This window comes from Oryx dammah, unplaced genomic scaffold (assembly GCF_014754425.2).
Source record: "Oryx dammah isolate SB20612 unplaced genomic scaffold, SCBI_Odam_1.1 HiC_scaffold_21, whole genome shotgun sequence".
Taxonomy (NCBI): domain Eukaryota; kingdom Metazoa; phylum Chordata; class Mammalia; order Artiodactyla; family Bovidae; genus Oryx; species Oryx dammah.
Window position 1 is genome coordinate 13,962,065 of NW_024070205.1, and position 16,984 is coordinate 13,979,048.

Genomic DNA, 16,984 nt, shown 5'->3' on the forward strand with positions numbered 1-16,984 from the left:
CAGTTCAAAAGGCCCTTCCTCAATCACCTCTCTTACCATCCTACCGGATATGATTTTTTCCCTCTCTGAGGTTTCAGAGAACTCACTCTACACCATTCTCATAGCAATGGCTCCATTCAGTCTCTTACTAGACTACACATTTGACTTTCTGCAGAGAATTTATATTTGCAACCATGTTTTTATCTTCTATAGCAACTAACATGGCACTCTGTGCATTATACATGACTGCTAGATATCTATGAATGACTGAATCAATATTAAAACAACAATAACCTAGCATGTGTGTGTGTGTGCATTAAGTGTACAAGCTGAAAACAGCATTGGTCAAGTACATTTGAATTTGAATTTTGAAAAACCACGGCAATGTCATAGTCCCACCATTTGTTTACTGAAACTACATATAATAAAATTTAACACTACTATTGAGTAATGTGTTTCTAAAAGGAAGTTGTGTATTTATTCAGATTTCTCTTACCTCTATATGGGAATTTGACTAATAAAAAAAAGTAGGCAAAATAAATGCATTTAAAAATAGTTTAGAAAGCAGCTCATTGGTTTGCTTATCCTAGTTATATAAGGCCTTACTTCTATCTAGAGTGAGATTAGTCATTTATTCTAGAGCTAGTTGCTTTTCTGAAAAAGAGATGTATAAATGTTACAAAATGTGCTAGGTTCAGAGTGAACAGGTGAATCTAGAAATGGGACCGAAAATAAGCTCCAGAAAAGCAAAAGATATACAGAAGCCTGGGACTAATCAACAATTTGGGAGGAAACCAAGATTAGTGACATAATAGAACACAGTCATCAGTGAAAATGGAGATGAATGAGACTTTTCAGACATAAGAAAGAACAAACCAGATTTTAAAAGGATAAGTGACGCTCAAGTTGTGCCCCATAAAACTCAATTGAGATGAGAGAAGTCACCTGTGGTGAAGAAGCTTTGGGAACAGTGTGAGGCACGAGACAAGCACAAGGTCAGGGAAAAACGTCCTACTGCCAGGAAACAAGGAAAATGAGAGTACCAGGCACTAGATGAGCAGCCAAGACAGCATGGATGACAAGCAAACCTCAGTATGAAGCAGCTCAAGAGGCCTTTTAAGAACTTCCTGCTCCTGAGTGTGGCCAACTCAGACTCCAAGTGAATTACGTTGGGTGGATGGTAAATAGGTTAGCAAAACCAGAGGGAAAGGAAGCAGAATTTAATTTAGTTAAAAACAAACAAACAAAAAATAGAAGGAAATGGCAACCCACTCCAGTATTCTTGCCTGGAGAATCCCATGGATGGAGGAGCCTGGCGGGCCCCAGCCCATGGGGTCGCAGAGTGGGACAGGATTGAGCAACAAACACAGAGGAGCTAGTAGTTACAGAAGCAGCTTAGGGAAATGACAGCCCACCAGGGGGCTTCCCTGGTGGCTCAGAGGCTAAAGCGTCTGCCCGTAACGCGGGAGACCTGGGTCCGATCCCTGGGTCGGGAAGATCCCCTCAAAAAGGAAATGGCAACCCACTCCAGTATTCATGCCTGGAAAATCCCATGGACGGAGAAAGCTGGTCGGCTACAGTCCATGGGGTCGCAAAGAGTCAGACACGACTGAGCGACTTCACTTTTCCTTTCTCTTTCAGGTGGTATCAAATTGCAGCTTCACTATTTCTTAGTATATAAACTTGAAAAATTATTTTACCTCCCCTAGTCTAAATTTCCCAAAAGAGGGATAATAACATATCCTATCTCATATTCGTAAAAGAAAGAATCATTATCAGTCATTTAGCATGTAGTAATTACCCAAGTATTAACTATCAGTGATCATAAATGCTGTATAGTTAATTTGTTAAATTATAGTTCTAGAGTTTAATGTATCTAATATTAGTTTTAAATTTGGTTTCTGTATATAATGTTTCTGTTTTATGTTTTGGATATTTGGCCCTGAGGCATGTGGGATCTTAACTCCCAGTCAGGGGTCGAACCCTTACTTTCTGCAATGGAAGTGAAGTCTTAGCCACTGAATTGCCAGGGAAGTCCCTGGCTTCCGCATATACTTTAATAGATTTATTATGCTGGGTCCCCTATAATCCCCTCAATGTTTATGTGCAAGTGTCACTTACAGGTGGACGTGGTTGTACGAACACATTATTTTGAAAATATAAAACTTACAAACAGATTTACCATCATGATCTAAAACCTACTCTATAAAGTTATTCTAGTTCCTTCAGTGATAATTAAATCTCTCCCGACTATGGCAACTTTTGCATTACATGAGTCCAACTGAGAATTTTTTTTTCTAAAATGGCTGAACACCCTGTTTTGGTTCTACCAAACCACAAAACATGAAACCACAGTCTAAGCCTAAAACATCACCCTCTGTGGTGTGGAATCCTGCAAATAGAGTCACTGCCAGGCCAGTTTTTTGTTTGATGGAGCCAATCCTCTTCTCTTCCAAATGACATCCTTTTGAAAAAGGATGAAAAGCACTGGTAACGATCCCTGAGCAATGACCTGAAATGTCCACAACTTAAAGTCATGATAATGAGAAATAGGAAAATGGAGACTCACAACAAGAAGCTAGAACTCAAAAATAACATGAAACAGACTTTTTAAGATTATTTTTTGATCTAGTATTGTTTACGTGAAGTAACAGACCCACAAAAACAATCTGAAAGTCCAACTAGTTACATGACATGGATAAAAGCAAGTTTTTCTTCTTAAGTCATAATCTACTTAAATTTATGCCCAATAGTTCTGGAACTCAAATGAATAATTTTATACACTACTAAAAGTAGCACTTAAATTATCTCAAGCCCTCTTTTCAAAAATCAAGTTGAAACACTATCATATTAAAAGCACAATGCTTAATCTTAAATGCTATACCACTATTTTTAATGCTTTTTTTGTATTATTTTTCAAAACTCAGAGAATCAAAATGACCACTCAGGTTGTAAAGTAAATATTCACCTATTTGATACATGTCCCATTAAGCAGCTTTGAAGGAAAAGCAGTGACTGCTCACATACTGAATGTGTTGCTTTGGCCAAGAAGTTTAAATCCGAACGAACTTCTGGGCCAACCCAAAGTATGGGCTACAATACCTCATTTCATCTTTACAGCCAACCTATCAAGTTGTTGGTTGGTAGGTTGGTTAGTTGCTCAGTCATGTCTGACTCCTTTTGCAACCCCATGGACTATATAGCCCAGCAGGCTCCTCTGTTCATGAGATTTCCCAGGCACAAAATCTAGAGTGGGTTGCCATTTCCATCTCCAGGGAATCTTCCTGACCCAGGGACTGAACACACATCTCCGGCTTCTCAGGCAAATTCTTTACCATGGAGTCATGTGGGAAGTCCAACCTATCAAGTAGGTACTAGTAAAAGCTAGGCAGAAAACCCAGTCATTTTTTACAGCCCATTCTCTTAACCACTATATAAATTCTGGGTAAAACTTGGCTTTTTTTTTTTAGGGGGGCAGTTTGCTTTTAAACCTACTTGTAGTAATCAGAACCATCACCACAACTGTGACATACATAGTGTGTGGCAGTTACATCATCTATTTGCTAGGATATGCAACAATACTTTTAGGTGGCCAGAAAAGGTCTAATCAAACTCTGTGAGCTATTAATACAATGATCAGAATACTAATGGTGAATAGGGAAATAGTTAAGGCATGCCAAAATCATGAATGGTAATGTAATATTAAGTTATTTGGCAACTGCTAACAATGATCAAGATTACAGTAAGCAAACAATAGAGTTTATGTAAGTAGCTCCATCAGGAAAATTACTGGAATAAAATTAAGGAAGCCATTGTTTTAGAAAAGGTCATTGAGAGTGAAGATTTTGAATATGAGTGAAGACAAAAAAAATCCAGATCAAGGAACAAGGGATAAACATATAACCATACATAACTTTTTTTCTTACATCCTTTTATTTTAAGGCCATTTCAAATTTCTACCTCTCTGCTCCAAATTAGTAATCATGTTCCTCTGAGGCCCACGTCAACCAGCTACCAACTTCGAGACCTTCAGCCCTCCAGCAATTCCTCCTTTTCATCAAATTTCATGCCCAGACCACAGTTTTCTAAACTCAAAACAGTTTTTTAATTTCACTGTAACAATTTGCTAAACCAGTCAATCTTAAGGGAGATCAACCCTGAATATTCACTGGAATGACTGATGCTGAAGTGAATCTCCTGGATTTTGGTCATTGATGAGAAAAGACGATTCATTGAAAGAGTCCCTGATGCTGGGAAAGATTGAGGACAGAAGGAGAAGAGGGCTTCAGAGGATGAGATGGCTGGATGGCATCACCGATGCAATGGACATGAACTTGGGCAAACTCTGGAAGACAGTGAGGGACAGCCATCTTTTTTTCTTTCAGAAAACTAAGATCATGGCATCTGGTCCCATCATTTCATGGCAAATAGATGGGGAAACAGTGGCAGACTTTATTTGGGGGGGCTCCAAAATCACAGCAGATGGTGACTGCAGCCATGAAATTAAAAGACGCTTACTCTGTGGAAGAAAAGTTACGACCAACATAGACAGCATATTAAAAAGCAGAAACATTACTTTGCCAACGAAGGTCCGTCCAGTCAAGACTATGGTTTTTCCAGTAGTCGTGTATGGATGTGAGAATTGGACTATAAAGAAAGCTGAGCACAGAAGAATTGATGCTTTTGAACTGTGGTGTTGGAAGACTCTTGAGAGTCCCTTGGACTGCAAGGAGATCAAACCAGTTCATCCTAAAAGAAATCAGTCCTGAATATTCATTGGAAGGACTGATGTTGAAGCTGAAACTCCAATACTTTGGCCACCTGATGTGAAGAACTGACTCATTTGAAAAGACCCCAATGCTGGGAAAGATTGAAGGCAGGAGGAGAAGGGGATGACAGAGGATGAGATGGTTAGACAGCATCACTGACTCAATGGACATGAGCTTGAGTAAACTCCACGAGTTGCTGATGGACAGGGAGGCCCGGCATGCTGCAATCCGTGAGGTCGCAGAGAGTCGGACATTGACTGGGTGACTGAACAACAACAATTTGCCTGTGGTCTCGTAATATAACAGATGAGAGGGCTGAGTCCTCTTAGGTCTATCATTTATTAGCAGTATGATGTTGGATAATTTACCTAACCTCTCTGAGCTCATAACAGAGATACTCATAGTACAAACTTCACAGTTATTATGAAATGAAGTAATGTATGTGAACTGCTTCACACAATGGTTGGTACTTATTAAGTACCAATTAAAGACTTATTGAGGTAAGTCTTTCAGAATCTTACTGTTTGCTGGTAACAACCTTTAGTCCTTTGATCCACATATTACCATCTTAGCAACTTTTCCCCGTCTTCATTTCTTTCACAACCTTGGAGAGGAGAGGGAAGGAGGTGAGGATTAGTCTACAGACACAGAGGTAGGAGGCGAAGGGACTGACTGCCATAATGTCTCACTTCTGTCTTTGAGGTGGAAGGGAAAGCTGCACCTGAGAGAAAAGGTGGTGGTGTCCATAGGGAATGGGAGAGAAAGTTACACACAGACACACAGGAGGACTGAGCTCTGAGTCAAGAGGTCTGAGCTCTGAGTCAAGAGGTGAGGAAGGATTCTGTTAATTTATCACAGTCCGAGGTTTAGGTGATCTCTCCCATTGGTGTGTCAGCATCACGATTATAGGAAAGGATGTGAAGATGACTCCAGGTTATAGCCTGTCTCGGGGGGTGTAAATACAAGAGGGCAAGACACCTGAGGGCACTAATTAGAGATGTACTGAAGACAAAGAGGCAGACTGATGTCTAGGTTATAAAATATCAAACTTTTATTAGGATGTTTCCTAATCCACTCCAAGTCACTCCAGCACAGACAGCTCTAACTTTTATATGACTTTTCGCTCATCAGAAGAGAAACTTGGAAAGTCCAGAAGCTAAAAAAATTATCAAGAAAGCACCAAGTAAGCACGTTAAGGTGTTTAGATTTTCTACAATCTTGAAAGATTGAGGGTGTCATTCCCTTTTCTCTGGAGATTTTCTACAATCTTGGAGGGGTTGAGGAGATCATTCCCTTGTCGCCAAGCTATTTCACTCCTCTAAAGCTAGACAATTCTAAAAGAATGTTGGGTTAACAAAAAATATCCATGCAGGGAAGAGGGAGAAGCAAAACTAGAAAATGTTGAGAAGTGAAACTGTATATTTCTTAAAAACAAGAATTTTGTATCTGATCACCCCCTTCATTTGGGCCTTATATTGGGTTGGCCAAAAAGTTCGTTTGAGTTTTTCTGAACACTGGTAGATGGGTTGGCCAACCCAGTATTTCTAAAAGCATTTCTTGTATCTTATACTCTGCTGATAGATTTAGAGACCTTCCACCCACAGCTTCCAATCTTATTTCCAAAGCACTTCTCTCAGTAACCACAGGGTTTAGTCATGGTTCAAACACATCTTGCTGCGCCCCAGATTCTACAGTGATCTTTGTGACCATATCCAGCTTTGTTGATTCTACCCAAAGGGCATAATCACCAAGAATGCAGAGTGTTCACCAGAAAGCCCAGGGGCATGGGGATCTTAAAAGATCCCAAGAGGAAAACCATTTAGTTTATACAAAACAAAATACTAAGCTTAGAGGGACATGATTTTCATTTAAAGAACTAAGACTGTAGAACTGAAATGTTCTGTGTTACTTTATTCAAAATAAAAAACGCACTTTCTTTATAGTTCTTAACCTTTAAAAAAAAACAACACAGTTTTGGCTTGAAAATCATCATGCATAAATGAAAATGCAATTTAATGAAATGTCATATTTTATAAATTTAAGTGATGCAACCCTATGACTTATCTGTTAAAATTAAGCTGCTGGGTTCTTTCTCGTATGAAACAAGCTCTGCTTTATTTCATGTGTTAACCATAACTGTGTAATTTTATTTTTCAAGAAGCATGAGATGGAGAGATGAAGAAGGGAGGACCAAACTCCTTGAGTAATTCGACTGAAGTTGTCATGCACAGGCTGTATCGTTCCCTCTGTGATTGATGTTTATTTGTAGTTCATGCTTTGTTCTTATACACAAAGGAGTCATTGCTAGTGAATTTAAAAAAAAAAAAAAAGGAAGAGGACAATCTGCTACCTTTTCTGTCATCAACATTTCCAAATTATGATCGAGGGCCAAAGTCTAATTTTCGGCCTTCAGATGTTAATACTTAGGAATTTGCTGTCCAAATGGATGACTCCTGATAGGAAAATGTTTGGCAAACAGATGAGAGACACTGAAGCCTATAGTCTCTGAAATCAAACAACCTGGGTTCAAACAACCAGGCCGTCCCTCCATAGCTCTTGAGCTGGTCAATTTGCTTAGACTTTTTAAGTTTCCATTTCCTTACCTATGTAGTAGGGAAAATTATAGTATATTCCTCTTAAGATTGTTAGAAGGGTTTAATGATATAATGCATAAACACACACACACATATATATATTCACTGTTCTTAGCATGCTACTGCTGCTGTTGCTAAGTCGCTTCAGTCGTGTCCGACTCTGTGTGACCCCATAGACGGCAGCCCACCAGGCTCCACACACACATATATATACACACTGTTCTTAGTACAGTGCTTGGTAAATAGAAAAAAAAAAACTTGGTAAATGTTAACTACATTATGAAATGCTAACTCTAATTTTGCCATTCTGACAAATATTTCCACTGTTTCAAAGCTGTGAGCATGACAAAATGCCAGGTCAATTTCAAAACAAACTTGTCTGTCAGAGCCAGGATGCTTACTTACAGCCAACATCCAGAGTTATCCTGCCAGTTGCTCTTCCAGCATCATTGACAGCAACACACGTATAATCACCAGCATCCAAATCTTGAGTTTCTTGAATCTTCAAAAGTCCCAAGAGAGGGTCAATAATGAGGAATGTTGAGGGCTTCAGCTCAAGATCCCCTAAGTAAGAATGACAGGGAAAACAATACACAGTTAAGGGTTTCAACAGTTTGCTACTGATCTGACTGCAAAACTTCTGAAGAAAACTGATGGTAAAGTTTTTAAATCCAAGTGTCTGGCACAATGCAGACACTTAAACAATGCTTATGCAATGGAAGAAGGAAATGTTTCTTGGTAATGAGCTGATTTAGGCCTATCTAATTCCACAGGCTAACCTATAACCAAAAAATCAGGCTCTAAATGAATTATGTGCAAATATTTCCTACTGTATGTGTGCCTAAATGAGAACAAACTCTTTGAAGCTATGTTGGGAGATTAAGAAAGTGTGGAAGCTATCACTGCGGCTGTGAAAATGGAAAAGGAAGATGAAGATCGAAACAAAATTTCTACCATCTTTTTAACAGGATGAATTTCAATTACCCAGGAAATACTTTGGAGACTATGGGTGTTCTTAGTTTGGCTAAATGCCCAGGTTTCTGGTTTGCTTAATGTTCTCAGTCAGACTTTGTCCTGTGAGAGGTTTAAGCTGCCTGAGGGGATTCTAAGAATGGCTAAGGAACTACATACAGCTGGCTAGAGAGCATAGGAAGGAGCTTGTTGAAAGAAAAAGAATGGATGAAGAACTCTTGGAAATAGCTGGAGAGGACTGTTGTTATATTAATCTCCCAGGATACCTCTACTAAATCTGTATTATACATCAAAGTTTTTTAAGTCAGAGTTATAGGGTTTGGGGAAGAAGCAGGTAGGGAATAAATGAGTGGAGGATGCAATCAGATAATGAGTTTGACCTCAGTGTGAGGGCATAATAACCCAAGAAAGATGACTTAGGTCTGGGTTCCCTATCCCTGTAACACCTCAGATCCTCTGAGAACCATTTCTATTTGAGGGCAGGCAATGCCTCAACAAATCTGTTAGCTGAGTTAGCCTATCCTTAGGCTTCCTTTCCTCCAGGATTTTTCCTTACCTAAGAATGAAATTAACCAGGATGACAAGTATCATTAAAAAAAAAAACAAAAAACGAGTACTGGAGACCCAGGTTCGATCCCTGGGTCAGGAAGATCTTCTGGAGAAGGGAACAGCAACCCACCCCAGTATTCTTGCCTGGAGAATTCTGGGGACAGAGGAGCCTGACAGGCTACAATCCATGGGATCTCAAAGAGCTGGGCACAACTAAGTGACAAACACTTACTTATTGATGTTTAAGTGACAGCTTAGTGTTTCTATCTCTTTTGCTTCTTTTTTGTAAAGGGCAATGTCAAACTTTTTGTGGGGATCCTAAAAAAATTCCAGGAGGTTTAAAGGCCATTGCTCTTAGGGTTTCACAGCATGCCAGATGTCAAGTCTGAAGAAATACTCTCCAAAATGCCATTTACTGGCTTAGCCATGTGTCTTGGGACTGAGGACTGCAGAAGTAACTCCCTTAGCTTCTTAAACTAATTTTTATTTGAGTACAACTGATTTACAATGTTGTGTTAGCTTTTGCTGTACAGCAAAGTGAATCAGTTACACATATACACATGGCCACTCTTTCTCAAATTCTTTTCCCATATAAGTCATTACAGAGTGTTGAGAAAGGCTCCCCATGCTATACGGTAGGTTATTAGTTATCTATTAATATATACATATATTAATAATAGTACATATATGTCAATCGTAATCTCCCAATTTATGCCATCCTTCTGTTTCCCCCTTGGTAACCATAAGCTTGTATTCTACATCTGTGTCCCTTAACTTTTAACAGGCTAAAACCCTAGAGCTAGTAATTCTCTAGAACACTATACAAAGCAACAACCAACAGACTTAGGGTGACAAACAAATTCTCATTTTGTTTTTATAATTTGAGGAGGAGATGAGGTCAAAGATGCCATAAATTTCAAAACAAAAAAATTACATTAGCAACCGTGAGTGCCAAAAATAAAGTATTTTTCAGCATTCCAACATTTAAAACCTCAATCATCCTTTTAAGCTGGCTACTGCATACCATGCGAGAATGAGAGAAGCAGCTAAAGCCTTGTCTATGTGCCTCTGGGAAATTTTCATAAGTAAAAGCAGATGATGTTGACATAAACCTTCCTCCCACTAGGGGAGGATGCAATGTGACCAAGCTGTTCATCAAGCATTAAAATGTTTGGACTAAAACGCATTTAGAGTTTTGCATTTTATTTCTTCCTTAGTTTTTTCTGTATATGTCACAGGACATAACAGGATGAAATAAAGACCTTTTTGCTAGCATTTTTTTTAATAAAAGTATTTTAAAAATAGCAGTAATGAAACAAAATAAAAATTGGAAAACACCAGTTATATCAAGTTTACATACTGATCATATTTTGATAATCTCTCTTGATTTCTACTGAACAATTAGCAATCAAAGTATTGCTATAAAGCCATAAAGAAATACAGAACTTTGAGATGAAGATGATTGGGGGAGTAAATCTTTAATTTTAATATTAGATAAGATTAGAAGAATATTCACATACATTATAGTATATAAATTTTGCTGACATTCTAGGATTTCAAACAATCATTATCCACTAAGGAGGATACTTTCTGCTTTCGTTTAAATTAGATTTTGGCATCTATGGACATAAAGACTAATAGATAATTTATCCATGACATAAGATCCTTTAAACTGTTGAAAGTTCTTTATTGGTTCTCAAAAATGTTTGTCTCAAGACTCTTTTTACACTCTTAAAAATTATCAGGGACTTCAGTGAGTTTTTGTTTATGTAGATTATATTTATTTGTACTAAGGAACTGGCAACCCACTCCAATATTCTTGCCTGGAGAAAGCCATGGACAGAGGAGCCCGGTGGGCTGCTGTTCATGGGGTCACACAGAGTCGGACACGACTGAAGCGACTCAGCATGCATGCATGCATTGGAGAAGGAAATGGCAACCCACTCCAGTATTCTTGCCTGGAGAATCCCAGGGACAGAGGAGTATGGTGGGCTGCGGTCTATGGGGTCACACAGAGTTGGACACAACTGAAGCAACTTAGCAGCAGCAGAAGCAGCATTTTAGAAAAGAAAGTGAAAAGTTTAAAAGCATATGCACTTATTTTCTAGTAATTCAGGACATTTTAACATAAATCTACCTTATAAAAAATAATATTTCCCCGAACTAGAGAAATTTTGTGAGAAAAGTTGCATTGTTTCACATTTTTGCAAATCTCTAGACTGTCTAGCTTCTTAAAAAAAGACTGTTGAGTGTTCTTTTTTGCTTCTGCATTCACTCTACTGGATATCATATGTTACACAGTTCCTAAAACTTCACGAATCACTCATAAGACAATGCGTGTGAAAAAGTCAAATAACAATTTTGTATAATCAGGAAAATAATTTTGATCTCATGGACCTGAAAAGAGTTGGTGGGAACCTCCAGGGATTCCCAACTATACTTTAATAAACACCAATCTAAAGAAATCCAACTTCTTTACTATTTTGCCACAAATACCCTTCATACAATATTTTAATAGTATCCTTGATTCTTTCTTTGAACCCACCTTATGTTGCTCGTTTCTAATATCTAAAATTTTGGTGGGCATTTGTATGTGTGAGATTCCTTTTCTCCAATGGTCTGAATGAAATACCACTTGTTAAAGAATGGTGGCTGCCAAAGGCTGCAGGGCAGGGGAAATGGGAAGTCATTGTTCAACAGGCTTAAAGTTTCAGTCCCACAAGATGAATGAGTTCTAGAGATTTGCTGTGCAACAGTGCATAGAGTTAATAATGCTGTACCGTCTGTTTAAATCAGAACTGCCTGGGGGGAAAAAAAAAGGCATGACCAAAAGGTTATTCTTATGGTTAGGGAAAGAACTAATCACCTGTAGTTTCCCCAATGAGGGATTTTCCTAATTTTGCTGGTGTCTGATCCCAGCAGAGGTGGACAAGGAAGGTCCAGCTGCCCCCCACCCCTTTCTTTTTTCAAGCCAGTTTGCAGGTAAAATAGTTTGTCTTCTGGCTTTTCTCTTTATGATCCAGACTCTGCCTATGGAATAAATTGCCTGCCTGTGACTGGGAGAGCCAGTGATCCTGGGGCTCAGGGCAGTTGTGTGTGTTGCTGCACAAAATGCAGGTCCTCCATAATCTTCTGTCAGTGCTTAATGCCCACATGCTAGCTCTGCTGGGGCATAATTTGAACAGAGAAATGAGATGGGGTTTACTTGACCCATTGAACTCCAGTGTCTCTAGTCGAGAAGAGAAACAAATGCACAGTTAATTCTAGAATCTTCCAGGTGGTGGTTGCCTGGTTCCCTAACTCCTCATTTAGATCCCAAGGTATCTGTGGGACCAAAACTGACATACAAAGTTATTCAGGAGAGTAGCCCCAATTTGAGAGCATAAAACACTCTTTCTGTGACTCAGCTCTACACAGGCAGAGAAATCAGCAGGTTCTATTAGTTTTTAAAACATTTTTATTTTTAATATAAACTACTGGTGAAAATTAAAAAAGAGAACTACCTCTATAACACATTTTTTCTTGGTTTCTTTAAGATGCGAGTTTGAAACTATTATCTATTTCATTTGAAAGTTAAAGATTTAAGCATTTCAAATAAGGGAAATTCATTTTTTTTGACTGAAATAGAACTGAAACCTAATTAAGAAGCAAATCCACAAATGCTTTCTTATCAGAGAAAACACAAAGACTTAAAAATCATTTAACAAGGAAAACTATGAAAAATGACATTATCTCCTTGTTTCCCTCCCTGTTTCTGATTTATGTTATTGAAAGTATTTGCTTTCTGCATAAAGCTTCATGTTCTTCACCTCATGTTCCCCAAGAGTTTGAACCCGAGGTGAATTCACAATTTTGTGATTATGACATCAACCTGTTGCTATGGGAATGTCTGTGATTTAACAAACAGAATCATAACAATAGTGCTTTGTACTATTTAGCATTTTTCATCTGAAGATTAAAGAGTATTTTGCAAACAGCATCTCAATAATCCTAGCAACCTCCCCTCTCAGGGTGTTTGTAGGGATTTTTCTTTCTCATAGACTGGAAAAACTGAGAGAAACAGGAGCGGGACATTCTGCAGAGATAGCCACTGTCAGCATCTGAGCCTGGACCAGGGCCCAAGGGCATTTTCACCAAGGACAAGCAGCACATTATTATTATTTTTTTACAGAATCACAGAGACAGAACCTTTATGTCACAAATAGGGGCAGATAATTTCTATACTTGACATAAACATCTACCACGCATGATAAAGCTGACCACAAAATACATTTGTCTTTAAATCACAAATGTTATTCAATTGTAAGCTTTAACATGAGTCTTTATTTGACCACTTTATAGAAAAGTATCCTGCAGAATCTAGGAAACTTCCTAATTGTGAGAGCCTAAGCAAAGTGAACTGAAATCAGAGAAGCTATTTTAAACATGAACTGAGTATTCCTGGACAGTTTTCTACAGGAAACAATCCTAAACTAACAAAGAGAATGTTCAGCTGGATTAACAGAGGAGAAGTTTTCCTGCTTTGATTTTAACGGTTCTATAATCCACACCAGATGTCAAATGCTGAAATTCAGAGTGCAGCATGTTAAACTGCCGTCTCTAGTGAGACCATAAACACATTTTATGGGGCTGCTAAGTCACACACCAAAACAAATTTTTAACAAATTATTTTTATCTAAAAGAGAAAGCAATACTAAGTGAATCAGACATGAACATACTTAAGAAATGTACCTTTGAACCATTTAACTTGAGGTGGAGGAACACCAGAGGTTTTACATTCCATAACTGTTGTATCCCCCAGGGCAACCAAGAGCTCACTCTGAACTACAATCAACTTCGGGGCTTCTGAAAACAACAAACAAGCAAACAGTTAAAACCTAGCACAATGCCACGTGCAACCTGTTTATGTTTACTAAATGAAGCTATTAAAAAAATGATCATTATTTATGTGCTTGTGGCCATCTCAATATTTATAATAAATAGAAATAAACTCTTCTAATGTATATGCACAGTGATGTATGTGATAAAAGATCATCTATAAAAACCAAAAGAATATCAGGTGAAAATAATTCTGCTAAAACAGAGTCTAAAAATTTAGGATATTAATTGATGCACAATTTTCTCTGAGATATACATTTTGAAAGGTGCACAACTGATGCAGATTTCAATTAACTGATCCACATTTTCTACATGACTTTAAGGATATTCATGTCTATGTACAGAGACAGTTGTTCTTTAAGGTTAAGATTTTTGGGGGGTTCCTCTCTGTAGCTCAGATGGTAAAGAATCTGCCCACAAAGGGGGAGACCTAGGTTCAATCCCTGGGTTGGGAAGGTCCCCTGGAAAAGAAAATGGCAACCCACTCCAATATTCTTGCCTAGAGAATTCCATGGACAGAAGAGCTTGGGGAGCTACAGTCTATGGGATCGAAGAGAGTAGGACATGACTGAGCAACTAACGCTTACTTAAGGCTAAACTTTGCACCTATAAGAAGCAGTCTCCCACTTTTGACTCTATTTCCCCCTTTGATGTTAAATACAGACATTCTCTAAGTTTCTTTCCTTAGCTCTGTTTGATTCACCCTTTTACCTAATACTTCAGTTTATGCACCCATTTTTTTAAATGAACTGAACATTTTAGGTCTTTCCAACTTCAACTGAGGTAGTTTTAAACAAAGCCAAGAGTTAAGTTCGCAAAGATCATGTTTCTACCTGGCTAGAAAACTTCCGTGATTGCATTTCATAATTTCCTAGTCTGGCTTTCGAAACTTAAATTGGTGCATGGCTTTTTCTTGAATTTCACCCCCTTTACGCTTCCTGACTTGCCACAGGTATGGAGCTACACTTGTTTCAAAACATGCTCTATTCTCTCCGTCTTCCTACTTTTGCTAAAGTTGTTTCCTCTGCCTGACACCCTCTGTCACAACTCTTTAAATCCCACTCATTATTCCAGACTGAGCTTAAGTCCTGTCTCCTTTGAGAAATGCTTGCAAATTCCCCATCTGGAATTATTAATCTTCCCTCTGCCAGCCTCCCACGTTAATGCTTATGTGTCTTCCTTATTATATTTCTTTATGTATATCTACTTTCATTATTCATGCTCTTGAAAAATAAGGGCCTCATAATGTCCTTTTTTTTTAAATTTTACACCCCAGAATCTCTAGCATAGCATTTTACATACTTTGAGTGATTAATAAGTTAAATAAATGGGTGGAACATTTTGGTTTCTTTGTGAATTAACCAAAATTCATTTCTGTAATGCAAATCCCATTCCCAACTGTCTGGTCTCTCTCCACATGGGTGTTTTGTGATTGATTTTCACTGTCATCTCTAAACCTAAGCCCATTTTCCCTTCAAAAACTTATTCACCACCTGCCTTTCTAATTTCTACAAATGAAACCACTCTTCCCAGGCTTTTAGGCTGAGTATTTGTGACACTTCTGTTACCTCCCTCATCTATACATACCCTCTATAATTCTCAGTCTTTATTATGACTCTTTTATACTCCTTCCTCTCCACATACCTTACTATGAATTATGGTAAATAAAAATGAGAGAAATAGTGAATTGTTAGTCACTAATTATTTACATTTTACAAACTGCGATTGAGTATGTAATGCCCATGTCCTCTGTCTAAGAAACGTCAAATTAAAATAAATATTCTATTATATATTATTAGAATATATGCTTATGTATAATAGATTAGATTACATTATACATGTTAGAATATGTGATATTATAGAAAAGTTGTCATGATAGTATTTATTATTATTATAAGAAAAATAAAATATTTACCTTCAATAAATATTTGAGTTTGGAGGGGAAAAACTGAAGATGAAAAGCAAAAATAATATCTAGATAGTGACAGAAGTGTTATGAATATTTAATTATAATATAAATGTTATAAACAATTTCATATATATGCATTTGTGTACGAATATATAAATTCAAACATATATGGACATAAGTGGAAAATGTAAAACAAAAGTTGAGGTAAACTAAGAAAAATACAGAATCTGTTGATTTGTAAGTAAAACATTACAAAGAACAGATCAACCATGGAAGGACAGAACTCTATGGACAATCAGAAACTCTTCCATAATCTGGAATCTTCTCTGATTTCTGTTGAATAATGAAGCTATTCATTTTCTGAACTTTTAACTTAAATTAGTTAAAATATTTGCTTTAATCAGTATGTGAGACACATAAAAAATTATACAACTGGATATGACTCATTCCAATATTAATTTTTTTAAAAAGCACTTTTACATTGCTTGATATGATGTTCATCCTATTTGAACTGGCTTTTAAACTGATTATACTTGCCAATGTATCTGAGGATAGAAGTCTGTTTATCCATTCCAGCTGAATTACTTGCCAGGCAACCATAGATCCCTGCATCTTTGGGAACTGCATTTTTGATAAACAAGTTACCTTCTGAGGTCATCCTATACCTATAGACAAAAAGAAAATAAAATTGAAAATAGTAATAGGATCAAGGAACTATAACAACTTCCTTCAAATATCTTCAAATACTTTAGAGTTATGCTTTTGGTGCTGGTTGCAAAAATGATTAATAGCATCACTATGTAAGAAGAAACACTGTAATAATAACAATATGTGTGTGTGTGTTAAGTCGCTTCAGTCATGTCCGACTCTTTGAGACCCCATGGACTGTAGCCTGGCCAGGCTCCTCTCTCCATGGGATTCTCCAGGCAAGAATACTGGAGTGGTTGCCATTTCCTTCTCCAGAATAATAACAATAGGTTCCACATATCTAATACTTGCCATGTGCCAAGGCTGATCTAGCAGCTTTACATTTATTCATGTTTTAAATGTTCCTAACAATCCAATGTGGAGAAGGCAATGGCACCCACTCCAGTACTCTTGCCTGGAAAATCCCATAGACGGAGGAGCCTGGTGGGCTGCAGTCCTTGGGGTCAGTGAGGGTCGGACAGAACTGAGTGACTTCACTTTCACTTTTCAATTTCAGGCATTGGAGAAGGAAATGGCAACCCACTCCAGGGTTCTTGCCTGGAGAATCCCAGGGACAGGGGAGCCTGGTGGGCTGCAGTCCATGGGGTCTCACAGAGTCGGACACGACTGAAGTGACTTAGCAGCAG

At 37.9% G+C, this 16,984-nt stretch overlaps 1 protein-coding gene across 1 annotated transcript in view; it reads right to left on the reverse strand.

Annotated features, from left to right (window-relative positions):
- The window catches only part of HMCN1 (hemicentin 1), a 551,984-nt gene that overhangs the window by 273,599 nt on the left and 261,401 nt on the right, over positions 1-16,984 (reverse strand). The window contains exons 13-15 of the mRNA XM_040263800.1: positions 16,188-16,315; positions 13,595-13,708; positions 7,748-7,906 (exon numbers count right to left, since the gene is read on the reverse strand). Coding sequence (XP_040119734.1) covers positions 7,748-7,906; positions 13,595-13,708; positions 16,188-16,315 — 401 coding nt within the window. The remainder of the gene's footprint in view (positions 1-7,747; positions 7,907-13,594; positions 13,709-16,187; positions 16,316-16,984) is intronic.